Source organism: Microtus oregoni, unplaced genomic scaffold, assembly GCF_018167655.1.
Source record: "Microtus oregoni isolate MIOR12 unplaced genomic scaffold, Mior012 000040F_ref0000088, whole genome shotgun sequence".
NCBI classification, from domain to species: Eukaryota; Metazoa; Chordata; class Mammalia; order Rodentia; family Cricetidae; genus Microtus; species Microtus oregoni.
Genome location: NW_024543207.1, coordinates 15657399 through 15684218, shown reverse-complemented (window position 1 = coordinate 15684218; position 26820 = coordinate 15657399). Strand labels below are relative to the sequence as shown.

Below are 26820 nucleotides of genomic sequence, written 5' to 3'. Positions count from 1 at the left end.
GCTCAACCAGGACAAGAGTAAATGCTGGCAGAGGGGCTCCTTTGCCACGAGAACTTCACACACTGTACCTCAGATACGCTTTGTTCTGAGGGTCTTGTGACAGCTGCGTCATCTCAGTCCATAAACAGGGGCCACCAGTCAGCCCTCCATAAAGATCTTTCATGTCACACAAGGCCCTGAATACACAGACACGAAGCCTTTGGTGCAGCGCAAGGCTCCAGAGCCCACTGCACACCAACCTGGGTCAGCTCTGGCTGCCATGTCACCGGGGCCCCGACATAACACTGAGTTTGGTCTGCCTGTATCTGCATACATGTCGGGGCGGGGGGGGGGGGAGGACACTCGACAGGCAGCTGGGACTTACAGACATCGCTGAACTTACAGATGGTTTACACATTGGTCAACCACATGGAGCCATTAGGGTTCACACACCCAGACCACAGCCCAGAGATAAACAGTCTCATGTGGGGGCCTTGTGACCTACGTGACAAACAGCTGTGCTAGCCTCTGGCTTCAGAGTTTTCATTTCCCTACTTCTTATCCCAGTAGATAACGTACGTAAGGAGAGAACCAGTAAGACCGCAATGGGTCATAATTTGGCATTTGTTTGGGGCTCATTCTAAAGGGGCTGTGGTGAAATCTTAAACCTTTAAGTTTTCGAACTCCGACATTATTTGGAAACAGGGTATTCACGGAGACAGGCATAGGAAGGTCACCAAGGTGAGGCCCTAATGCAGGAAGAAGGGGAAATGTGGACATGGAGACACGTGACAGGAGGAGGTGGCGTGTGTCAGGTCTACAAGTCAGGGAAACTCAGACACTGCTTGCTGACTGTGCGGAAGCCGCTTCTTCCAGGCTGAGCATGGCCAGTGCCACCCTGAAGCAGAGCAGCTGTGGATCATTTCCACAACGCCTCAGGCGATCAGGCTTCTCCTGTGGGGGAAGGACAGGTGCTCAGGAGACCTCCCGTTCCTATGTAAAGCCCCAGGGCCACGTGTCTCCCACAGTTACGTCTCTGCTCTGCACCTCCACGCTCTTGCTGGTTCACACAGCCAGGTCATCACAGAGATGACCCCATTGCTAGTTCCAGTTCTCTGCCTGGTTTTATCTTGTGACCAAATGCCTGACAAAAACAACTGAAAGAAAGATTGGTTTGGGCGCAGGTGGGAAAGCTCAGTCCATCATGGAAGGGAGGGCGTGGCAGAACAGGAGGATCTGTATCAGTGTAGCCGTGAGACACAGCGAGAAAGCCTGCACACCCGACACACAGGCGACATCACTGCCACGGTCCAGAGCCCTCTACTCCTGCGCATCCTAAGGGAAGACCTGTACCAGCACAGAGCCGGACGAGCAGACACAGTCCCTCTGCACAGCATTTTCTCCTCCTCCTAAGCTGTTTATGTCAGGCGTTCTGTCCCAGGGACAAGGAGGCTAACAAACACACCATCTTCCCAGAGCTACAGCAGAACAAATACGTTTTCAGACAGATGAGAGACGAAAGGATCCATCCCCAAGAGACACTGTCACAGTCCATTTTCTGCCATATAATGCAGTAATGTGATTGTAAAGAAAAGAGCGTCTACCTCGGCTCATGGTTATAGTCCAAGGTCAGGGGCTGCGTCTGGTGACAGCTCCAAGGGGGCAGCTTGGGGGTATGGCATATGTATTACTTTCCGGTGCCCCCATCTTGTGTACAAAGCCACCAGAATCCATTCATAAGGCCCAGGCCATGACTTACATAACCACCTCTTAAAGCCCGCTAGTCTGACCTTTTCACCGCCTCTGCCTCACAGTGGGGGCTGAATTTCAACTCAGGAGTGTCTGAGGGGCAGACTTGGCCCATTTCCAAGACACATACCTTCACTGTAGAGGACACCAGGCAGAATACATATGTGGACATCTACAGTAGATCATAAATGACTTCATCTCTTTAACCTCTTTCAAGACTATGAACTATAACAACAAACATTAACTATGTACAAGGGGACTGCAGTCCCTGACATGCTTGAGCTAGCTCCGCTGTGAGCATTGGCTAAAGGTCCCTCTTCACAGGCCTGTGCTAGCGATCCCATGTTTCTACTCAAAGTAGGCCGTGGTGGGAGTATTTAGCTCACAAAACAGCAAGTGCTACAGACGAAGACTTGGTCATCAGGAGAGGTGTGGCTAGCAGTTCCCACATACGGTATCAGGAGTACAGGGAGAACAGCAGGAGAACCAAGAGAGGATGGTCTTACACAGTTTCAGGGCTTCCTCTTTTCACCTTTTATTATTTTAGGAACATGAGCATATATGCCTATATATACATATACACATGTATATATACCTGATGGGCCTAGTGCTGAGCATTTTATCTACATATATGTTTATGTGTCACATGCGTCTGGTGCCTGGAGAGGCCAGAGAGCCACTGGCTATCTTGCTGGAGTCAGAGATGCTTGGGAGGCTCCATAGGGTGCTGGGAATCGAATGTGGTTCCTCTGCAAGAGCGGCCAGTGATCTTGATCACTGGGCCATCTCTCCAGCCCTAATTTTCATGGTTTTCATTTTTCTCTTACATTTAGTATCTCAAAGCAGCCTGGCGGCATAAGGCATTTCTAAATCCCTGGAAAATTAAAGATTAAGGGCTGCATAAACTCATGTGAAGAAGTAATTGCCAGGGAGGTTGTGAGACACCTTGGGTCATAAAATGACCTCCTTGGGGCTCCGAACGTTCATCTTCTGTGTAATCACTGCTCTGTCTCCAAGAGGAAGGAGGAAGCCACCAGAAATGAGTTGTCAAACAGTCTTAAATATCCAGGAGATGCTTAAAAGGGAGCTTGCAAGTGTGACTCTAAGGGGGAGATTGACATGGGACGTATACAGCAGCCTTATTTTCACATCTGGAGTAAAAGCTTAGGGTTGTGAGAGTAAAGTCTGCCCAACTGCAGACCCAATGCCACTCCCCGGAGGACGACTACATACTCTATACATTCTGGAAATAAACAGGGCTTTTCCATGTATAAAGCGATGCCGGCCCTGTCCCTGGAGCCACGCTGAAAACTGATAACCCCAATCTCTTTATGGTGAAGGTATACAGGTGGTCTGTGGCATATGTGCACACACACAGAAAAGCAATAAGAAGTATTTTCAAAATCCCTAAAGAAGCAACAGCGATAATCATTACTGAGCTATGTTGACTATTACTCAGACACCCAGCACAGGACAGGGAGAGAGGCAAAGTCAAGCTTGCACCATCACACGGGGCACCAGGACCGATGCCTGCATCAGCACAAGTCAACAGCCTGCTGTGCAGATTTCTCCCACTCGGGATGTGCTCCCATTAGGTCACATGGCTTAGCCGCAATGGTGAAGAGCCAAGCCAGAGCCAACATACCCACAAGGAACACAGAGATCTGACTCCAGGGTAGCACAACAGAGACTTTGCCTGCAGCTCTGCAGACTCGACTCTGCAATCAGCTTGCTCCATCCTCCCCGGCTCTACAGATGTGTATGTGTGTGTGTGTGGGGGGGGGGGGATTGATTAATCCTTCAGGAGAAGAGGATGCTGTAATCTAAGGCGGGCACACCCCATCTCCCTCTCAACGCCACTCCTCCGTGATTTTAGCTGCTCCTCTCCCACATTAGCTGCTACATCTCCGCTCATCGGAAAGTCAGAAGAAGCGCAAGGGGCCGCCCTGTCTTGGCTCCTACACACAGGTAACTTTCCATCCCTCGAAATCTAGAGGCTGGACCACTCCCTTTCCTGGCCAACAATCCCCTTCCTTCTTGCTAGAGTGGAGACACCGTGTGCAGTGGAACGCTGCTGCGGATGCTCTTCCACTTGGATGTATTCACGGTTGTGTCTGAGGTGACGATGATACGACAAGGTTACTCACAATGAGGGATGCAGCCCTCAAACCAAGCTTCGAGACCAGAACCTTCGAGGAAAACAGGTGGCCGACAGAGGGGCAAACAGAATGCAGGACCCTGGAGGGCTGGGGCTGTCACTGAAGGACACACACAGTCACTTGGAGAGTAACCTTGCTTATTACAGATCTGCCTGCAGAGCATTTCCCAAGTCGGTTCCCTACCCTGCCTGTGAGGATGCTGAGGTTCCACGGTGTGAGCGGTCACAGGAGGTCCAGGGGGATCCAGGCGGAAGCCCTAGTGAAGAGCTCCTGTCCACAGATGGGCAGTGCACACGTCTCGGGACTGGGCAGAGACCTGAGCACCAAGAACCACCAGGCACAAGAATTCATTTCCTCCACCCTGTGACCTGCCAGGAGAGGTGGAAGCTGTGTCCCCCTGCCCCCTCCAGAGTGCCAGACTAAAGGGCTACAGGGTGAGGGTATGTTCCACTCAGTTCCTGGGCCCAGCAGCCCTGGTTAGACCAGAGGACAGGGTGCCTGGCGGAGGTGAGCCAGACGGCACACTCCAGAGGCACCATCTCCCCCCTGCTAGTGCAGAGTCCTGCCCCACACAGTGTGCAGGCTGGAAGTCCAGGAGGTGCTGGACGCACAGACAGCATTAATATTTAACCGAGCGGTCACTTGCACAGTCTGCTCACGTCACTAGCTGTCTCTCACCTGGTGCTTTCCCATTCTTGCTCATCTTTGTCTTTTTCTTCCTTCCCGTCTCCCGTGTGTGGGTGTTTCTGCACAATCCGCATCCCGCCGGCTTTCACTGAAATAAAAACAAAGGTGGGGTGACCAGGGTGGAGGGGTGTCTGCCTGTGGATCTGGAGCACCTGATGGAAGGCCACGACGGACTTGATACAGTCCTCGGTGCCCTATTATACCTTAGAAATTTCCCAAGGCTCTCGCGTTCCTTTCCGATCACCTCTAAGTACTTTCTAAGAACAGCAGTGTGAACGGAACATAAGCCAGGTGACATCGTGGCTACTCTGGGCTCTCTGTGTCATAGGGACAAAACATGGGCCTCTTAAAGCCTGCCTCGTGATCTGAGTTCTTCAAACACCAGTGGTTTGGACAGGGTGACATGGCCATGGCTGCCCAGCAAGTTCTGGGAAATTCCCTCGCACTGGGGTTACGGACATGAATCACGCCCAGCTTCTGGGTGGGTGCCAGGAATCCGAACTCAAGTCCGCAGGCTTTCAGAATAAGCCCTGGGCTGAAATGGCCGTTCTCTCAGCTCCGATGGGTTCTTCTCAAGAGAGACTGGTACTGGGTGAACCTCAGAGCCCAGCCATGGGCCGCAAAGCCATTCAGAGCAATCCTCCTTCCCAAACAGTGCTCCAAAAGGCTGCTGTCGGCAGAAGTCATGTTCTTTCTAAAAGCAGCTTTTAAACACACTTCCTGTACCACGGAGCTCGCCTGTTTGTCTAACACGGCCTCAGTGTACTCATGCATTAGGGCTTCTTTCTTTAATGCCAAATACAATCAATCCTCTGCATGGGTGCAGCACATATTTGATTTGCCCACTCACCAGGTGATGGGCACTTAGGGTGTTGGCAGTTTGGGCTGTTATGAGCACTGCAGCGTTGGATAACGTCTATATAATTTTCTGTGTCTGTATGTTCATTTCCTTGGATCTGTAGATAGGCATGGGATAGCTGGGTTCCATAAGAACCCTGTGTACCCTACTGAGAAATGACCAATGTACACCAGGGGCCTCTGATTTCTACAAATGTGTACCCACATGTTATCTGTAATTGTAGTCAAGCTAGCCAGGGAAGAAGGGGTGGAGGTGGAGAGTGTAGGATGGAAAAAATGAGGAAATACCAGGTAGACAATCCAATGGATTACCGTGCGTGCATGAGTGTGGAGGCCGAGGGTGGATACTGGCTATTTCTCCGAGACGCTAAGTGTTTCTCAATCTTTCCTCCACCTGTTGTTTTTGAGCAAAGCCGTCTATCTCCATCTCTCTAGCACTGCAATTACAGACACGAACTAGCTTCTATGTGTGGGTGCCAGGAATCTGAAATCAGATCCTCAAGCTTTTGGAGCAAGCACATTACCAACGCGGCCATCTCCCCAGCCCCAGATGGCTCCAAGGGAGATTTTAGAGCCTGCACTGCGCTAATGTGCATCAAGCTTTTAGGTGGGATGGAACAAGAAGTGGTGCGGGACAATTGTCTATATTCTGTCAATTATGTTTTAAATAAACACTGATTGGCCAGTAGCTGGGCAGGAAGTATAGGCAGGTCATTGAGAACAGGAGAATTCTGGGAAGAGGGAAGCTCCCTCTGCAGTCCTGTCCAGACACAGAAGAAGCAAGAGATAACTATGCCGCTGAGAAAGGTACCGAGCCATGTGGCTAACACAGACAAGAATAATGGGCTATTGTAAGTTATAAAAGTTAATAAGAAGCCTGCGCTAATGGGCCCATCAGTTTATGATTAATGTAGACTTCTGTGTGATTTCTTTGGGACTTAATGACTGTGGAAACCGGGCAAGACAGAAACCTCAGACAACAAGAAATCTCCCCAAATATATCTGACAACAGATTCTCCCCAATAAGCCTGTGTATCATCTTTTAGTAGCATTGTTCCAGGACAGGGTTTGCATGTGCCCTATGCTCACCAAGCCTTGTACCGTGGTGTGGAGCTTAAGTTCTGTAAAGCTGATCTGTCTTAAGACTCTGGAGAATGCCCAATCTAGCCCAGACATTCTGATCAGAGGGGCTGTGCTTAAATGGTGAATCTGCCAATCTGGGCTTGAAACTAAAACCCTGGTGTCTCACCCTTTAATGCAGGAACACCATGCTACTCTGGGGAAAAACGGATCCTATTTAACAATGCTCCCAGAAATCTGCCTTTTATCTCAACAACTGATTTTCAGTAACTTTATGTCTCTTTAAAGAGCTTAGCTTTGTCTCCACGTCATCATCAGGTCTTTGCTGGGGACTTGGTCCTCCCTTGTATCTGTTTCAGGCACATCTGTCCTACAGCTGCCTGTCCCGCTATTTCCTCTACTGAGGTCTCTGTGTGTGCCGACCTTTGCTGTATACCTCTGTCGGTTCCTGAGTTCGGTGGCTGTGGCTCATGTGCTGTATTCCCTGCCCGAGACAGCAAGAGTCGCTCCTGGTGGAGGCAGCAGCTCTGTGGAGAGAGAGGCTGTAACAGTTTCTGTTCAGGTCCTCTCATCCTTCTGATGGATTTCTTAGCATGGGAAGGGCAACAGTGGATGCCAAGGTTTGAATGTGGCATGCCCCACGCAGCTGTGTTTGAAGCCCTTGGCCTCCGGTTGCTGGCTCTGCTTAGCAAGACGGTGGACCATTGAGACATGCCACCTAGTAGATGGACACAGACAGCTAGAGGGGGTAGGGAAGCTTTGGAGATCATAACTCAGCCCTGGTTCCAGTCCTGGGCACTGTCTCTTGATCTGCCAAGAAATGGGAAGCCTCCAGTCATCGTGAACTCTGCCATACCTGCCTGGCTTCAGTGGATGCTCACATAGCCCAGGGTGTGAGCTCTATAAGGCAAAGGTGGAGAATGTGAGGGGCAGCAGCAAGGGTGGACACTGGGTGCTGATGTCTGGCCTATATACTTGTCAGTTGTGGGAAATCCCAGCGAGAACCCTCTGCCCCAGACCATGTAGTCTCCAGAGGCTCTCCGTGGTATGAACTAAAATTATGAGCACCCCGCCCCCCATGCCCTGATCCTGCACCTCAGACAGCTCATCACTAAGGAAGCTGAGGGGAAGTGGAAGAGAGCAATGCTCTTTGGTTAGGGTGCAGGCTGCTGATTTAAGCCACACAGGAAGGGGAGGAAACGGACCAACAAAGGCTGTGTCCATCTTCCACATCACTGCGTCTGAGAGCAGAGGCACCACGCAGCTGTCTCGTCAGTCACGAAAGAAAGCAAGACCCGACTGCTGGAGGTGCTGGGGAGAATTGTCATCAGAAATCCTGGAGGCAGGGACTGTTAGGTATTGGCCGATGCCACCTCTGGACCCGCGTGGCAACTGGGTCAAGGCCACTTAGCTGGGTCATGGGCAGCAGAAGGGGAACAGTGACTGTGGTGTTACTTTTAATGTCTCCTTTCCCCAGAACTTACGAATGTGTTCTGTGGCAAGGTGAAAGTATGGCTGCAGAGGGAATTGAAAGCCAATCGTCTGAACCTAAGATTACTCTCCATTAGCCACGTGGACCACGTAATCAGAAGGGTCTTTAGATGTGACAAGAGGAAAGAGAAGAGTCAGGGTCCCAGTGGGGATGGAGGAACGGGCTACAAACCAAGGCATGTGGGTGAACTCAACACAGAGAAGGCTCCCCCCAGAGCCGCCAGAGGACAACAGCCCTGCTCACACCTTGGCCTGAGCATTGTGACACCCTACTCTAGACTCTTCCTAGACTGTGAAAGGAAGAACTGAATTATTTTGCATTTACTGAGATTAAAAAAAGAACAAAGTGCACTATTTCTCACTCGACCTGAAATAAACACAATCATTTATCTAGTGACTTTAAGCTCATCATGGTTTTAAAACCACCAAATTTACTATAATTACCTGCAGAAACTACCACAGCAAAGCCTGCCTCTCACGGGCCCCGCCCGAGATCTGATATTCTACCACATTCAACCCTCTGTGGCAGCCTGTGCAGACATGGCAGCATCACAGGGCAGAAAGTGCCCGGGAATCCACGCTGCTCCTTGTTGGAGGTTCAACAGGAGAAAAAGGAACTTTGACTTCTTCAGCTCAGACTGTTTTAAAAAGCGAATATTCCCTGTGTAAGCAAAACGATGCCTGAGATATGGCTGTGAGACAGCCACCAAGCATGTCAGGACACGGGGTGGTGGCTGAAATGAACAGGGCACATACAGCAGGCCCCAGAAGGGGAAGCTAGCCGGAGCTGTCTAAGGAACAGGGGAGGTAACTGTAACCGCATTACAAATGCTAGGTTAACCCTGATGGAAACACATAAGAGAAAACAGTCACTAAAGCATGGTGTGCCCCGTGGCATGCTGGGAGTGGAAGCAGAGGGCGCTTGCTCCCTTCTCCCGGTGGTCAATGGGTGGGTTCCCTGGCTGAACGTGGGAACCTGCTTACCACGTGTATGACAGGATGCTCGCTACAGAAAGGCAAATTCACCTTTCATTTCTGGCAACAGAACAGCCTGGATAACCCAAAAACTTCCTGCAAGAGAGTACTTCAGGGTCAATTACCATCCGCAGGCTTTAATGCATCCTGAAGCCATGTCTGAATGATTAATGCAATGGAGCTGAATTATCGGTGTTGCTGAAAATAGCAAGTGGCCTATTTCCCACCGTACGTGACATAAACAGCCACGTTCACATTTCCGGCTGACAACTTCTGGGGACAGCCCTACAGAAAAGCAGCAACACGTGATGGGATCACGTTATCAGTTTATGAAACTCGACTTATTGTGTTGGCTCCCCTGGGCAATGGGTACACGTGGTGGGGGCTATAAGCCTGAAACGTGTATCTGCCAAGCGAGTCTTTATCCAGTTCACATGCGGACTGGCAGGGGCGAGTCATCGCGTGTAGTCTGGGCAGCTGGGAAGGCCACGGCCGCCGTTAGAACCAATGCAGCTTCTGAATGCGTTGCTGCCTTAGCAAGAGCGGTGAAACCAATGGGCTCACCCCAGTTCTCCATGCATTTTCTGGTGAGGAGCAGCAGTGGGGGCTGCAGTCTGGGCTGCCTGGCTTGCTGTCAGGGAGATGCCTGCACAGTGAAGCGCCATCTATCCCAGGAAGGTCTCTGTGCAGCATGTCCTTCTTTGGAAACCACCTCCCTAACCTCACAGCTTGGGAGTGGCCTCTGTCGAGCGATGGACACTGTCAGGCTGCTAAGGTCCTTCAGGCCAGTCCCCCACCTCCCATAACCAGCTCTTAGAGGTTAGTAAGTCACCCCAAATAGCTCTGCCAATGATTTAAATGGCACTGCCCACAGTATCTTGATGGTAGGCCACTGCAGTCAAAGTGCCCAGCACTTAAATACTTGCTTGCTGGTATGGTTGTAATAATGACCAGACTCTAGTTACTGCTTCCACTGTGCTAATTCTAGCCGTTCACTACCTGTGCAAATGAGGGCAGCAGGGAGGCTATAGGCGTGGCATTAGAAAGTGAGGTGAGGGGTGGAGGCAGACAGGCCTTGGGGAAACTTTCCTGGAGCTTTTTACTAGGCATCTCCTTCTAGGTAGTGTTGCCAGCCCCTGAAGGTACTGACGCAGGCAGGCAGGGAAGCCAGGAGAGTGGGAGAGACTGGGGGTAAGTGCAGCGAGGAAAACGGGCATTGTAGGGACTGGAGAGGCCAATAAAGAGAGAACACAAGAGAGGACAGCAAAAGAGGCATGGTAAGAGGATTTTATTATTTCCAATGAAAGATGTAAGCACACGTCTGTTATACAATGTAAGCACTTAATGAAAGCTTTCCCGAAGTTCTTACGCAGTCATTTTGACTTACAGACTGTGTTCTTGGCAATCCTTTATTATTCTTTACTAGTGGGTGGCCCTTTCTTCTTTCTACAAACATTTATCCTGCAGCACTGCCGCTCTCTCAGATTGCCAGACAAAAAAGGGCACACTCTGGCCTCCCGGCCACAGAAAGGAGCTTCTGCAGATGAGGAGAAACACACCCTACAAGGGGGGCAGCCAAGAAGCACAGCCTGCTATCAGCACGGTCCCTCCCACCCCTCTGGGCTTGGTGGCCTTGGGATTTCCACTCTAAAGACCTTTGGGTCAGGTGAGTTAAAAGGCTTGCCCTAAGGTCACAGACATGTTTGATTAACAAGAGGAACAAACAGGCAAAGGAGCAAAAGTTACAGTCCCAAGGCCAGGCCCCACTACGGCTACCCCAGAGGAAGACGGTCTGGTCCAGTCTCTAACGTCAGGTGAGGAGACCCCTGAGTCCCAGAGAAGAACAATGTCGTGCCCCAAAATGCTAAACTTAGAGCCCAAGTGCACAGCTGCACAAGCACAGCAAGGTGGTTCTCCCTGTAGGCACAAACAAGGTATTCCGTTTCTAATTCAAAAGCCTGTTTGCAAACCAAAGTAAACCAGAACTCTCCAGTTTCTCCAAGTGAGCTTTTCCTTCCTCTGATCCTGAGGTGTGCCTCATAGTCTCTGTGAGCAATTTAATCAATGTTGTTTTGACTCATTGTCTTTCTAAGAGGCACACATTAATGAACTCCTTCTTCAGGGAGACTCCATTGAGTCTCTGTTGAGCACAGCCCCCTCGCCTCAGCCTGGAATCCTGCATTGTGGGTCAGGCCAAGCAGAACAGATCCACAGGCAGCTGGACCCAAACTACTCCTTTAAAAGTTAAAGGTCAGGGTTTTCCTTAATGGAAATCTTTCTTTGTTGTTCTTTGGTTTTGCTCTTCTTAAATTTTAATAGAAAAAAGTTTTTATACAATATAGTCTGATTATGATTTTCCCCTCCCCAACTCCTCCCCCACTGCCCTACCCACCCAACTTCACTTTTTTTAAAAAAGAAAATTAAACACACACTCTCTCACACACACACAAACCACAAAACCAGAAACCAAAACACACAAAGCAAAAGACTAATAAGACAAGAAAAAAACACCAACAAACAAACCAAAAAAACCCCACAAAACAAACAAACAAAAAACCCAAAGCAACACAACACAGGAAATCTAAAAAAAATACCATTGAGTTCATTTTGCCTTGGTCATCTACCTACGGAGCATGGGACCTACTCTGAAAAGTGAGACTCTATTGGAGAAGACTAATTTTTCCTTTGCAAAACAGGCACTAGTTTTGGATAGGCTTGGTTAGGGGCTGGAGTCTGTGTCTTAAAGGGAGTCTTTCCAAGGGTGGTTTTGTTTGGTCCGAAGCGAGGATTGAACCCAGAGCGTTACGTACTCCATGATGGAATTTTACAGCAAACACAAAGTGTTTCCACCACAGTGGGATCCTTTTCTAACTCCTACACCCCGTGAGGTTAGCGGAGAGGCGCTGTCACAGTGCACCGCCTTTCCGTCACTCCTGTCCTCCCGTGGGGGCCAGCAGCTGCAGAGGTGTGACATTTTAACAACAGAGAGACTGTACAGATGTGTCCCCCACCCAGCATAGTCCTCTAAGGTTTGTTGGGAGGAGCCCTGGTTCAGAGTGTGTGCCGCCGAGACCTGGAGGCTCTCTAAGAAGACTTGGCTTCTGGGACCCGCGGCCTTCGAGCCGCCTCTCAGGGGTGTTCTCACAGGCATCCTTGCCACCTAGTCCCACCAGCGTGGCAGCCACGGAGGAACAAACAGGAACTGAGTGGAGGCGGCGCCCAACGCGCACAGAGGTTGCCTGCCATTTCCTAAGAAAGGTGCCTCTTTCCTGAACTTAACTGCCTTGGCTTAGAGTTTGAGGGTTTGCTTTAAAAATATTACTTTAACCACTTTCAATAGAATGCTGGATGAGAAATGAAAATGAGGCGAGAAAGCCATGCCAGGTGATTAGTGATCAGGATTATTTCCGCTCCTTTGGTCTGTCAGTGTGAAACGCTGTCAGCCCACGATTAATCATCACGGCATAACACTGCCTTTTAATTGTTGGGGGCTACCCCCAAACATCTGTGCAATCTCAGCGGAAGCTGCCGACGTTTGAGTTCTGAGTTGTACAACTGGGCTTAGCGCGGGCACTCGCGGCGACTCCCGAGGTGGCTACGTGTCCCCGCCGGGGAGGGCTGGATGCCCGCGTCCCGCTCACCTGCGACCCGGAGCCCTCGCTCACCTGCGCGCGTGCGCATCGCCCCGGTCCGGGACCCGGGGAACCCCGATCCTGCCCCGCCCCCGCCCGGCGCCCCGAGACAAAGTGCAAACCAGTCAGTACCGGCGGGCGGGTGTCCAGCTTTGGTCTCCAGCTTCCCTTCTGGAGGCGAAGACATGGCGCCGCTGGCTCGAGGGGCAACGACGGCGGCGGCGGAGGGGTGGGCGGCTGCGCGCGCGCGCGAGGCCCCGGAGGGAAGGAAGGCGTGGGGCGCGCGCGGCTCGGGGACGCGCACTGCCGCCTTGGGCCGAGGGCGTGGCTCCGGGCGACTGCGTGGCACGGCCACGCCCACTCGCGCTGGGCGAGCCGCCCCGCCCTGCCCCACCCTGGCCGAGTGGAGCGTGCGCAGCCGCCAGCGCCACGTCTATCTCCTGGCAGCTAGCCGGGCAGAGTGACAAGGCGCGTGTCCGTGGAGGGTGCGCGGCTCCGCGATCGCTGGAGAGCTGGACGAGCAATGAGGCTCCTCCGCCTAGCTGTCCCCGAGGGAAGCGTCGCCCGCCGGTGGTTCGAGACCTCAGCGCCGGGTTTCGTTCAGAGATGACAGCGGCCTGCTTCATCTCTCAGCTATCAGCTCATTGCCCATGGCTCCTTGGCCCATTTCGCTGCGCGACTCATCCGGTGCCTCTCCAGAACTCACAGCTCTACAAAGATCAGCAGTCTTTAGGAAAAGGCCTGCCACCATCCCCTTTGGGTTACATATGTACCTTTTGACGACACAGCTATTCAGAGAGGTCGGGTGCCACAGGTGCTTCGACTCTTCTCAATCCACAACGTGTTGAATAGCCCCCTCCCTGGCCCCATGCTGCCAAATCCAAAGATCACTTGTCCAGTGCCCTTGATCTCGTAGTAGCATCGGAGACAGCTGTGGCTCCTCTTTAGCTTTAGGGATGCTGTGTCTTGTTCAGTCCGGAGGCCACCCTGGCTTACCATTCAGCTTGGCCGGCTTCCCTGTAGACCTGTAATGCGTCAGTCTCAGCTCTTCTTCCGTACACGTTCCTTGGGTGCTCTCTCCTGTACTAGTGTTTGAGTCTGGGTAACTCATAAAAAGAGGTATTTATTTAACTTACAGCCCTCATGAGGCAGATGGATTACAGGCTTGTATAGAGAACAAATTCTCAGTAGAGATGTTTCCCAGTTTTGAAGCCTTACAGACGCCAAATGCAACCTGTAGCACCAACAGCCCACCAGGCTCTTTTGTGATGGGGCCTGGCAAACTATCACCTCCTTGCTCATGGCTCCTTGGGCCACACTGGCTGTTCTGGGGCTTACTAGAGGGATAGGCTCATTCTTTCAGTCTTAGCATCTGCCATTTTCATCAGTGAGCATGGGCTCCTCCACACTCCCACATGATCCACTGCTTCCTGCATCACAACCAACTCTTAAGGTCAGCTGACCAGAGAGAACCCCGCTCTTTCCATTGTTTAGATTGCATGTTTCAAAGCACTAGTAAAACAATACGCTAGAGAATATAATTTTGTTTCTGCAATGAAATTTTTTTTATCACTGTGTGTAAAATACAGGAATTGCCCCACTGTGTATTAAAATAACTCTTTACCAGTCAGTTCAACTGCTTTCTTCTTCCAGCCTCGACTTTTTGTCTTCCTCTGCTGCTGTCTTAGGGATAAGAATTTTTGTATTCTTACTCACTACACAGAATTCTTTCACACTGTGAATTCGGCTCATAAGGGGAGGGTAGCTTTCATTCTTGACCCAACTTCGCAGCATTAAAGGTATTTCTTTATTTTGCTATAGAAATTATAAATAAAATCAAATATAATTGATTTGGCCTTCACACATATAAAACACATGGGGGGAAAATCCCACACAGGTTCCAAAAGCCAAAGAAAAACAAGATTGTGGCATATATATGTTGCACACATGTGCACACGCGCGCGCGCACGGGCACGCGCACGCACGGGCACGCGCATGCACGGGCACGCACACACACGCGCACGCACACACAAGCGCATGCACACATGCGCGCACGCACAGGCACGCACACACAAGCGCACGCACGGGCACAGAGGCAAGCGATCCTTGAGGTTTCAACTTGTCCTCAGTCACGGGGGTGATTGAGGAACCACCCAGGGCATTTTCAGAAGGGCTTCAATAGCCCATAAAGAACACGGAGTCAATTTCAGCCCCACATGAACTTATAGTTTAGTAAAAGACATTTGAAGAAAGAAATGACCAACCTGACCCCTGGCAAACATCCTCTTATCTTTATTTGGAAGTGAGAAAATAGAAACCATAAAGAAGATGAGAGTCGTGGCACTATTAACGCTGGTTCCCTGCAGCACTCCAGATGTGCTGTGGATCATCCGTGGAGACACGAGGGAAGGGTGTGGACAAGGCGTTTCCAGCTTGTCCCATGAGCCATGTTTGACCTCGTGGAAGCTCCTTGTGCAGTCTGTGGCTATGATTTTGTATTGGAGGCAATAACACTTATCTTAGGGATTCAATATTATGGCACAGCATTTATCTCCTTATATAAAATTTCTTACAAGGGTATATAAATTGCTATAAGTATAAAAATAAACACGACAAAGACGTGGAGGATAAAGAGGCTTTCAACAAGACAAAATAATCTCAGGAGAGCCCAGCATCTAAAATTGAATAATAAAATATTTTTGTTACTTTGTTTTTAAAGAATCTATCCAGGAGACAGAGCTGCTAAGACCTAACACTGCCCTTAAACACATATAAAAACCCTTCCGGAAGGTTCTTCGCCTGGGAGCTCATCAATCTCAGAGAGCCTGGGTGTGAGACAAGCACCAGGAGGGTGTGGAGGTCACCATGACCTTTGCAAGCCCACGGGGCTCTGCTTGGACTTTTTCCTTTGTGGGCAGACCAGAACGAAGAGTCCACGAAGGAGGTCTGTAGACATATTAGGATCCATCCTGACTGTATATCCATGTATGAGCTCCAGCAATGCCACCCTCCCTGTGACTCAATGTCCCAGTCTTAGCACAGATTGTAATGCACCCTCTAGAATGTCTCTGAGACGTGTGGGTTGATAGTATAACATACTGAGAATGCTGTGTAAGCCTTACGGGTTGAACACAGTCTATTCAAAGCATGTTGCTTGTTTAGAGATTTTAGAAGGGAAAAAAAAAACAACAAAGTACAACACAGGGCAGAATCTGATTAACATTCTGGAATAGTAATAGATTCCCACTGTTTTGTGCTGGCTTAGGAAAAGGTGAGGAGAAAGGTGTTCAAGGCCCTGAGCGTGAGCCTTTCTGCTTGACTGGAGTTGGGAGGGTGTTCACACGGAGGCAGCACAGAGCAGAGGCGCAGCAGGTGGAGACGGAGGACCATGATCTTACCACACTTGATGTGATAGCATAGTGAGCAGACATAGGAGGCCCTGCCCTAAGTCCAGAGAGCTGCATCCTCTCCGTACCTGCATTTATGACCTCGGCTTATCCCATCCTGCAGTGACAAGCTCCACCGTTGCCTTGAGACAGAGTGGGAAACGGTAAGATTTTAGTACATTATAAACATGATCTCCTAGCCATTCTGTCTGAGTCTAGCCTCTTCTCACTGCCCCCAGGTTTCCCCAGGACGGTCTGTGAACTGTTGCTGTCTCTGCTGCAGCCCCAGGTCTGTCTCTGCTGCAGCCCCAGGTCTGTCTCTGCTGCAGCCCCACGTGTCTCTGGGCCCTGCTCTGCACATCTGTGTGGAGGACTGTCAGTCTGCATGTGTTAGTGCACCCACTTTGCTATCTCAGGGCTCCCCTGAGAGGAAGAGAGAAAGGACTCCGCCAGAGGCTGCTGCCCCTTTGTTCCCTTCAAAGCTCTGTGCTGTGGCTTCTCTCAACTTGCCATATGGATGTCTGGACTGCTTTCAGGAAATGAGGACATAATCTGAGTGCATTTTGGAAGAAAACAATAAAACAAGGCCCTTTGTCAAACCTAAACAGCAGAGTCACATCTGAAGAGTAGAGCAAGCCAGCACTTGGTCAGCAGTCCACCAGTGTAGTGGAAGTCTTCTCTGTCCTGTCGTCCACTGGCCAGGTTTCTCTCGGCCCACAGCCCATCAGCTCCCTGCTGTCGCTTATGAAATAACCACTCTGAGGCTTATTACCAGTTATGATTGTTTGGCCAATGGCTTAAGCTTCTTACTGGCTAGCTCTAACTATAAATTAACCCATTTCTATTAGTTTATATTTTACCATGAGGCTCATGGTTTGTTATCTCACATTTGGCTTTACTGGCAGCTACATGGCATCTCTCTGACTCCGCCTTCTTTCTCTCTGTAGCTTTGTTTGGATTTCCCACCTAGCTATATTTTGCCTGCCCATTGACCAAAACAAGTTTACTCATCAACCGGTAAGAGAAACACATAGTCGCAGCATACGGAAGGATATCCTACATAACCAGTCCATGGAGCTGGCTACCATGTCCTTTCGTGTGCCCATCCAGACCACCAGACAAGGGTGAGCGATGATCCTTCTCCCACTCTCGTTCTGTAGAGTCTCTCTCTCTTGGTGGATGTTGGATGTTTTCCTCATTAACAGTAGCTGCAGGGCTGGGGAGGACGCCCCTGGGACATTGTCCTCACACTAGGCAAGGAGGAGCATCCTGTCAGTGTGTCTTGTCCCGGGAGATGGTGACCTTTATCACCCCACTAATGGAGAGGGTTTTGAAATGTGGCAGTTTTGTAAGGCGAAAGCTAACGTATTGGTGCGATAAGATCTTTTTTAGTAATCACTGTGAACTGGCTGACTTTCTGTGCTTGGCTATGGTGTGAGTGCCCTCAGGACTTCGTTAATGGAAATTCCATCCTCATAGAGAGGATGGAGGCTTGCCATGAGGTTGCTGTTTAGAGGTGGGGCATTCAAAAGGGGATTAAATTCACCACAGGGAAGGCCCCACCAGTGTATCTCTGTAGATTTTTAAAGAGAGGAAGAGCATTGAGAACACACACACACACACACACACACACACACACACAAGGTGCTCTTCTCTCATCCATGATGCGTGTGCTGGCCAGAGATGCCCAACAAAGAAGGTCACTATTAGATGGTGCCTCTGGATCTTATGCTGTGTGTGGAAATAGACCTTCCCTTCTTTTTAAAATGGTCCACCTCAGGTATTTCCTGTTAGGAATGACAAAACGGTCTAACATGATATTAATTTAAGTCCCATGACGGTTGCTAAGAGCCTATATTAACAAGCTTATCTCTGGACGCGGTTCTGGAAGATACTTCCTGTGGCTTTCTTCATCGCCTCCTCATTCTCTGTCTCCAGAGGTTAGAGGTGGTAAAGCAATATTCCTAACAAATCCAAAGCCTATTTTTCCTGCTGAAATTACTTGGGTTTCTTTCAAAGCCATTTTTCTTCCCTGTTGGTGATTCCCATCACTGATAATTATTCTGCACCCACCAGAGTGTTGTCTGTGTGGCTTTGCAGGCTGGGGAAGCTGTAAATAATGACTTCTGTCACATCCCAGTCCTCGGTGTCTGCGACAAAGCCCGTGTTGTGTTTGTTCAACACCAGAGAAAGTTCAAGCTAGGGAAATACAATGGCTGTTATTCCAGCTGAGGACAAATCTCCACCCGTCCTTCTGGGGTGGAAGGACCCTCTGGGTGCCATTCTGGAGCTTTTCCCTGGCACAAATTAATAGGCTACCTTTGCCACGGAAAAGACAAGATGCGATTTCTATAGCTCATTGGGTACCTTCCCATCTTCTTTATCTTAATGAAGACCTATGGGGCCTGGGAAGAAATGATACCCTTGAGTTTTCCATGCAAGGCTGTGGAAAAGATACTGCTTAGCAAGACACCACTCAGCAACACACGGCAGGATGCTGCTCTAGGATACCACTGAGCAAACACACTACAGGACAATGCTCTGGGCCAGTTTTAGATTTGCTTGCCTCCTGATTTTTTGTCACATAGGAGTGCTATCCTTCTCATTTTCTTTCCACTTACCCATTTTGAAAGAGAACATTCTGAAACATTATGGGAAGCTTTATAGAGCACAGCAGGGGTTTCTGGGGTTAAGAAAGATGTCTGAAGCCTCAGCAATGACCAGGAAGTTCTGGACATGGCAAGAGCATCCTCCCTCAGGATACTGTCAGTGGATGACACATTGTGGCCCTCTATCCTAAGTGTTAGCACAACTGAGCCACAGTGCCCAGATATTTGGTCAAATGTGATTCCTCAGGTTTTGTAGAGAGAGTTTTCAGATAGGGTGGATATTTCAATTGGTGAATCTGGAGTGAAGGTGATGAGGACCCTCCTTGATGCCATGGTAATGGTGTGTCCAACTGTGGAGCACATGAAAAGAGGAAAGACCATCTGCAATGCCACACACTGACGCCACAACTCTCTCTGCTGGTGTTTGTTGAAGTTCGAATGTCAAGTGTTCCCCATAGGCTTTCTTCCATTTCAGAAGACCCTGCTGTGCCTACAGACACCCCCATAATTCTGCTTCCTAACTGTGGACACAATGTGACCGACCATTTCACACTCCTGTCCCTATGCCTTCTCTACCACAATGGCCTGTACTCTCACACCATAGATTAAAAGAAATACTTCCTTAAGTTGCTTCTTATTGGATATTTGGCCACAGCAATGAGAAAAGCAGCTAAGGCAGGGTCTCTCTGGACCTGTCTCTGCATCTCTTTACCCACACAGTTGTGTGTGTGCATGTGAGTGTGTATGGTATGCATGTAATACATATATTCACACCCTTCCTGATCCTGTGTCTCTGGAGAGCCCTTGCTCACACATTCCACTCCTCTCTTTTAAATAACCCCTCTACTCCAGAGAGCACGCAGCAAGCATCCCGTGGCCTTAGCTCACTGGGGATTGGGTGCTATGCGATGTGATCTTTCTGGGTCTTAATCAGTAAGCAGAAGCAGACACAACGCTTACAACCCAGTGACCACAGCAAGGGCAGGAGCCTCATTAGCTGATAATCAGGTCTCAGGCCACACTGGAGTTGCCTATTCCCAGGAAATCTACTCCAGGATTCTGATGCACCCAATATGATGGTTCTCTAATTTGATGTCAGCAGATAACAACACCTCTGTCCTCTGGTGCTGCCTTTGATCTCCAGGAACAAAACTCCTGGGCCTCATACCTTGTAGCTCCAAGATGGAAAAGAAACTTAAGAGCATTTTATGAGGCGCTAAGCCTGTCCCTTGTGGGAACCTGTTCTTGTTCACCAGCCGCCTACTGTTAATGAAGAGCCAACTCACTGGCTTTAGTCATTTGGCAAATCACTAGATTATACGTCTGTGGAAATTCTCTTGAGCCTCACAGAATTAAAATGACGTTCTAGGAACATTAAACATCATAGTGACACTTTTCACAAAGCAAGTGTGCAATGCAGGACTGTCCCCAACAGACCCAGAGTTGTCCTGGGAATGTACTCAACTTGGATAGATGAAGCACCGTATCAATCAAGTTGATTGGCATCTCCATGCCTCTCTCCATCAGCCCATACCAACTTACTTTAAGTTTCTTGATGTGGGATGTCCTTCTTTATATGTGTTGCTTTTATTGGTTAATGAATAAAGCTGCTTTGGCCAATCGCTTAGCAGAGTAAAGCCAGGTGGGAAATCTGAACAGAGATATACTTAGAGAGAGTAGTCAGAGTCAAGGAGATGCCATGTAGCCGCCCAAGAAGCAAGGTGTAACAAAACATGAGCCCCGTGGTAAAATATAAAATAATAGAAATGGGTTGATTTAAGATGTAAGAGTTAGTTAATAAGAAGTCTGAGCTAATAGACCAAACAGTCTTGTAATTAATGTAGAATCTGTGTGATTATTCGGGTCTGGGTGGCCAGGAAACTAAAGTGTAATCTCCGTCCACAATTTCTCCTTTAAGTGGAATTGTACAGTATTTGCCCTTTTGTGACTGTATTCGCTCACTTGAGACAATTCCCTCAAGGCCATCTAAGTGGCCACAGACCTAGCCGGTTGCCAAATGCCCAATCTAGTCACCGTCAAAGAAAGCAAGCAAAAGTAATGGTGAAAATCTAAGAAAGGGTTCCGATAAAATGGCCGTTCAGGGGAGGGTAGACAGCGTGTATTTCAGTCCACCTTTGGGCGCTGGTTTGGGTTCAAAAAGAGGGAGTACTGGGGTCAGAGGTGAGCCGTGTGGATGGTTAAGTCATCTTGGTCACAGTGCGGGCCGGAGTCTTTATCTCAGCTCTGGTTATGTGAGATGATCCGAAGCTGTCCCTCAAGGGGTGGACCATTTTCCACGAGATGACTGTGGCTGCTCTGTGTGACCTTGTTCGCCATACTCTGCTCTTCCTAGAGTACCAGGGGGTGCCTGCCCAAGAGGAGGACTGCAGATTTTCAGGATGGAACTGGACGCTGTAAAAGCCAACAGTAAGACTTATGGTTGCTCTGTCTTTGTGTTTTCATCCTCGAAGGGGGATGGACTAGGTTGGCTATCTCTAGGTTTCAAGTCTCGTGCTTCACCTACTGAGCTAGTCAGGCAGCCCATTATCTAGAGAAGTCACCTTGTGGGTGGGTAACTTGCCAGCAGGCAGAGTTAAACACAAGTCTGACTCTAAGTTTTAAGACAAAGGAGGCATGCGTGAAGCAAAGGAGGGATCCCAGGTCTTCATCCTTTACAGGCAATTTCTTGGTGCCTGTTTCACATAGCACGTGTTTCCTTATTTTCAATGGCTATATGTACATAATTACCTTTCTTACTTCTGGCCAACTGACTCCTTACTCCCGCTGGCTAGCAGTACCCAGCTGACCTGTCCTTCCTGAGCCTGACCTGTCCCATCAGATGCAGCGCCCTCTCCAGCCCTGCCCACTAATGGCCCTAGGATCTCAGCCTTGTCCTGACTCCTGCCCTCAGGAAAGCTGCTTGCAAGACTTCTACCATTGGCTTTCTTAAGTCTGCCTGCTATTCCCAGTGACTCAGAAATACACACTTTTCCTTTTTCCTTAACTGTTTGCCAGAGCCTGGATGTTCTGCAGCTGGTCCCCTAGGTTTGCTCACACTTCCTCTGAAGCTCTCCCTATCCTTGCCATGCGGCTACTCATCTGCCACATGGCTGACTTCCACACCTAACTCAAACGGCATAGCTTTCTCTCCTCTTCTCCATCTCCCTTGTCTTGACAGCTGCTGAGATTTCCAGCTTGTCTGCCCTGCTGTTTTTCCTTTAAATAATAAGAAAACTGTCCACGACTTTCCTTCTGAGTTTGTTCTTGAAGTTTCTTATTAGTGAGGCCAAACACCCAAAGAGAGAACCCCAAATCCCATGGTGACATATACCATCTTTTGTGGGGCTCCCTAAACAGTGTAGAACAAAAGGAATCCTGTCCTTTTCATCTCTCCAAGTATGGTGGTCTTGTCTATATAAACACACCTGATCCTATGGTCCCCTTTGCTCCTAGAATCCTGGGACTGTCACAGTGAGGAGGGAAACACAGTTGGCACCAGGCCTTCCCAGGCCAACTTCAGATCTCATAAGGCCAGAAAGAATACTGATCTTCCAGATTTTCCTTCATTCGACTCATATTTTTAGACCGAATGCCAAGAGCCCTTCTAGAACGTCGAGGTGAGGTCCCCACTTCGATGGCACTGGAGGCTCGCACGGCCTGTTGACAAGTGGCAGAAACAGGCTATGGTAGTCTCTGAAACAAGTTGCCAAGCTGAGTGTCACCCCTCCTTCTGAGACCTTGCAACATAAGCATGGCGAATTCTTTCTGTTCAGACGCTACGGTTCCTTGGGACAGAGTTTTGAAGGGAAAAGGCGGTGTCACTGCAAGGTGGTTGTAATTGCACGTATTTAGGAAGAAGTATGGGTTAGCGAGGTTCCACCTGCATAGATTTTATCCCTTTCCGTTGCTCCTCCATGTGAGTCTTTTGAAGAATCCTTCATTCTCCCTGGAGGGATCAGTAAACTATGGCACGAGGCCAGATTCAACCTGCTGCCTGTGTTTATATCCAAACGCTCGCTGGAGCACAGCCACCCTGCACACAATGCACTGCTAATGGTGGTTTCTGCCTTGGAACAGCGCGTGGAGTGGTTGCAGTGCGGGTGGTCCGAGCTGCAACACCGAAAACATTCATTTGGCTTTTGTTGTTATTCCCCTCTTCAGAGCGGCACTTCTGAGAGTGTGGTCCCCAGGCCAGCAGCATACATGTCATTGAAAGCGCGCAGAGCTCTTCAAGTTCTCATCCAGCCTCTTGCTTATCCAGCCGGACACTCTGATGCTCACGATACGATGCTCACTGGTGAGTGGGCTGTGGTTAGGATTCAGAGCTACAGAGCATCACATAATCCATGGCTTTCAGGGAACTTGAACCTTCAGAAAGTGAGAAGCCTTCAGGACAACACCTCCCTATTAGTGGCCCACACATTAATTGCCTCTGGGAATACCCTCACAGACACACCCAGAGGTGTGCTTTATTGCCCCCTTCACTTCTTCCCATGCAATCAAATCAAGATTAACCCTCGCACCTGGGTCTAGTTGATTAGGAGGAAATTTATCATTAGACTGAATTCCAGCTCTTTCCACCTTCAGCTCACAGATTCAACAGTTTCATGCCACTATTTAAATGATTATAGATGACAGAGCTCATGGGTCACACCTGCCGCATTTGGACAGTGATTGCTAATACGGCCTCTTAATACGAAATTTGTAAATGCTGTGGTGAGCTCTTTCTTCTTTATGGTAAATCACTTTAAGTATGTGTGTTCTCTTAAGGCTTTGTCGGAAACGGTAGCACATTAGTTCTATTGAATATTTAACTTTATTTTTTGCCTTATCTTCATGCAGAATACATGTCATTGTCTGTGCAGGGACCACGAGATGAGTCTGACCCAGTAGCAGAGTATGTGTTCCGTACAAAAGCACTAGCTCATGTCCTCAGTCTTGCCTTCTCTCCGCTATCTTATTCTGTGGGTAAGGCAGAAGGAAGGCTGTCACCAGGCGCTGGCATCTCAGTCCTGGACTTTCTGGCCTCCAGAACTGTGAACCAATAAGCTTCTGTTTTAGCTACTTTTCTATGGCTGTGATAAAGCACTACAATCAAGGCAACTTTTGAAAGGAAGCTTTTAATTGGGCCTACACTTTGTGGTGGTCTGAAAGAAACTGGCCCCCGTAGGAAGTGGCTCTAGTAGGAGGTGTGATCTTGTTATGCTTTTAAACAATTAATAATTATTTGCAACACCTAACGCAGTATTAGTGCTATGTAGGCAGTTGCTATGCTTTCACAATTTAGATCAGTTTTCACTTTAAGGCTATTTGAATATGTTCAGACTGTTGTTGATTGAACCCATGGATGTTGGTTCATGGATGCTGTCACATGAGGTTACATGTTTCCACCTTTTGTCAAACATGCCCAGGGCCCAACTCCCCTCTCCTAGGTTGCACACTGTTCTGAAAATGGGCAAATGCCTCAGGCAGTCTTTATGTACAGATATAATTTCATAACACGTATAGGAGCACAGTGCTAATTTTACATGAAACAAATTGTCAGAAAATGACCTTTCTGGACAAAAAGGCTGTATCTATTTTTTACAATGAAGCTATGCGCATCCCAGATCCCAGAATCTGGACTGTGTGCAAACGCAAGCTTAAACCTGTATTCAGTCTGTTGAACAGCTCTCGCACTCCATCAGCTCCCAGAACCTCTGGTGGCCTGGCAGAGAAGCCACTAGCAACCAGGCCTATGCAGCTGTCACTACCCAGTGTCCTTGCCAGCCCCCCATTCTGTTGGCTCCTACTACTTATTAGGCCCTGACAGTTGTCCAGTGGCCAGCACTGCTGAGGAAATCTCTGACCATCAGCTAGAGCTGTGAGGGCAGAAGGACTAATGGGTGCCAGTGTGGGCTGGGTCTGGATGGACACCAGGATGGGAAGGAGAAGTCCGTCCAACGTGTGCTCTTTGTTTTTCTCTGCTAATCCACATGTGTGGCGTCTTGAAACGAAGATACTCTCTGTATAAGAGCATGAACTTAGAACCATCTAGACCTGGAGCTGCACATAGACACAACTTTCTTCTTGATGCTGTGTCCTGTGATAGCAAAGACAGCAGCACCTCTAAGCTAACTCTTCACTTTCTGTAAACAAAGGCTAAAAAATACAGTCAGGATCCAGGATGGATATGGTTGGGTGAGAGTGGCCAGTGGTGATACACAGAGCTCTGCTTCTAACGGCTTCTACTCCAGCATGGCTGAGTCTTGGGATCATATCCTGGGGTATTCAGTCTCTTACCACTGTGATGTGGCATTGTAATCTACAGAAGTGCTGGGCCACAGTCATGCTGCCCTGGCTGTGGGTTAGACACGCCCAGTCTATACTGTGGCTGTAGCTCTCAGATTGGTGGCTGAAGCAGCAGAAGGTTATTTATCCCAGACCTGGAGGCTGGAAGCCTGACAGCCATGGGTCAGCAGGTGTGTTAGCTTTCCACACGGTGACAAGGCGCCCAAGACAACAGACTTTATAAGGAAAGTTTTGGGCATTGGTTGCTTGGCCCTGCTGTGCCTTCAGCAGCAAACTAAATCATGACAGAAACACCTGGGAGATTGTTTACCTGATAGTGCCTGCAAGCCAAAATGATCAGCGTGGAGAGGAGAGTTTAAATATCTCTTTCGAGAGCATAGTCCCCGAGGGAACTCACTTCCTCCTACTAGGCTGTTCTTCCTCAAGATTCTACTACATCCCAAAGTGCCACAGAATGGGGACAAAGCTTTTGATACAGGGGCCTTTTGGGGATAGTCAAGCTACAGAAGCAGCAGTGTTGGCTCATTCTGAGGGAGCGTCTGCTCTAAGGTTTTCATTGACTTGTAGGAAGCCATTTTCTTCCTTTGTGCATTCCCATTGGCTTTCTCTAATGTACATCCCAGGCTAATTTCTCTGTGTTAGGAGGCTTTGTCACCTCTGTAAAGACCATAACGCCAGCAACCTCACATTCAGAGGTCCTGGAAATCAGGAATCCAACATACACCCCTTTTGGGAAGGCATCATAATCAAATGTATATAATAAGGTCTTTACCTAAAAAATATTTTAGCGCTCTGGGATTAGACAGAAGTTACAGACAATGTTTGCTGGGTGCTTTCTGTCCATACTAAGTGTTTTATGTGTACCATTCAATTTTATTTCAACCTTTGAAGAGATGATAAAACAGAGGGTTAAAGAACATTAGGAGATTTAGCCACACTATAGCTGGTAATGCTAGGGCGTGATGCCCGTCTAAGCTGGAATGACTCCAGGATCAATGTTATTCATATTGGATGTTCGACTGGTGGGGAACAATTAAACCAACAGTGAAGCCAATATTTGTTTAGGGGCCTAATCATGTTTCCTTTGTAGCCAGTGTTCATGTGCCTCTGTCACAGTGGCAGATGATCATACAAACCCAGTTTTTATCCCTTCCCACTCTGAGAATCCCTCCTTTGCCTGAATAGAACAATCTAGATCTTCTGACCACAGAGACCATCTCCTTAGAGCCCTTTAATTTTCTAAGGAGCATCTCAAGTGTTCCATTGCAAACTGGAGGTAAAATTGTACACCATCCTCTGCAAATAAATTGGCTTAATGTGCTCCCAATAAATAAAGCCCCAGGGCTCCGGGGAGTGGTGTCTTTCCATGGAATCCTATCAGAACACAAGCTGAACTCTTAGTACAAGTAAATAACACGTTTCGGTAATGGCAGACACCATGACAACAATAACACGGGTTAGCGAGGGGTGTGTGTGTATGGATTTGAGCATAAGTGTGTGTGTCTTTCTAGTGTCTCCTAGTGAGAACCCCCAAACCCGACTCCTATTTTACTAACAGTAAACTCTCACTCCTTTGACACTAAAGCAGGCTTCTTGTAGCATCCTCTCTCACTTACTAGTGAATTTCCTCAGTTGTGAAACCAGGTGACTTCCAGTGGGAGGTGTCTCTTGCAAGGGTTCCCCGATCTTGGACACCTCTATGAAATGACCCCCAGGAGCTCTCTGCTGCAGAGCCTCAAGAATGAGGCAGAGCTCTGGGGCAACTGTGGAGAGGAATAAGATGGCCTTGGCCTCCCACCCCTCCACCCACTCATTTCTGCTCTTCCTCCCACTTCAGCTTCTGCAGAGTCAAGTCTCTATGTTGTTTGACAAAATCAGAAAGGACCCCAGGTTGAGAGTCAAACAGTGTCATTTATTTCTGGTT

At 48.9% G+C, this 26820-nt stretch overlaps 1 protein-coding gene across 2 annotated transcripts in view; it reads right to left on the bottom strand.

Moving 5' to 3' along the window:
* The window catches only part of LOC121433651 (death associated protein), a 38876-nt gene extending 25939 nt beyond the window's left edge, over positions 1-12937 (bottom strand). The window contains exons 1-2 of one of the 2 annotated variants that reach the window (XM_041632138.1): positions 12743-12937; positions 4566-4662 (exon numbers count right to left, since the gene is read on the bottom strand). In XM_041632138.1, coding sequence (XP_041488072.1) covers positions 4566-4662; positions 12743-12797 — 152 coding nt within the window. In that variant the 5' untranslated portion in view covers positions 12798-12937. Of the gene's footprint in view, positions 1-4565; positions 4663-6935; positions 7019-12742 lie in introns of those variants that run through there. The other variant, XM_041632139.1, reaches the window with a different exon arrangement.
* Between the last annotated feature and the right edge of the window lie 13883 nt (positions 12938-26820).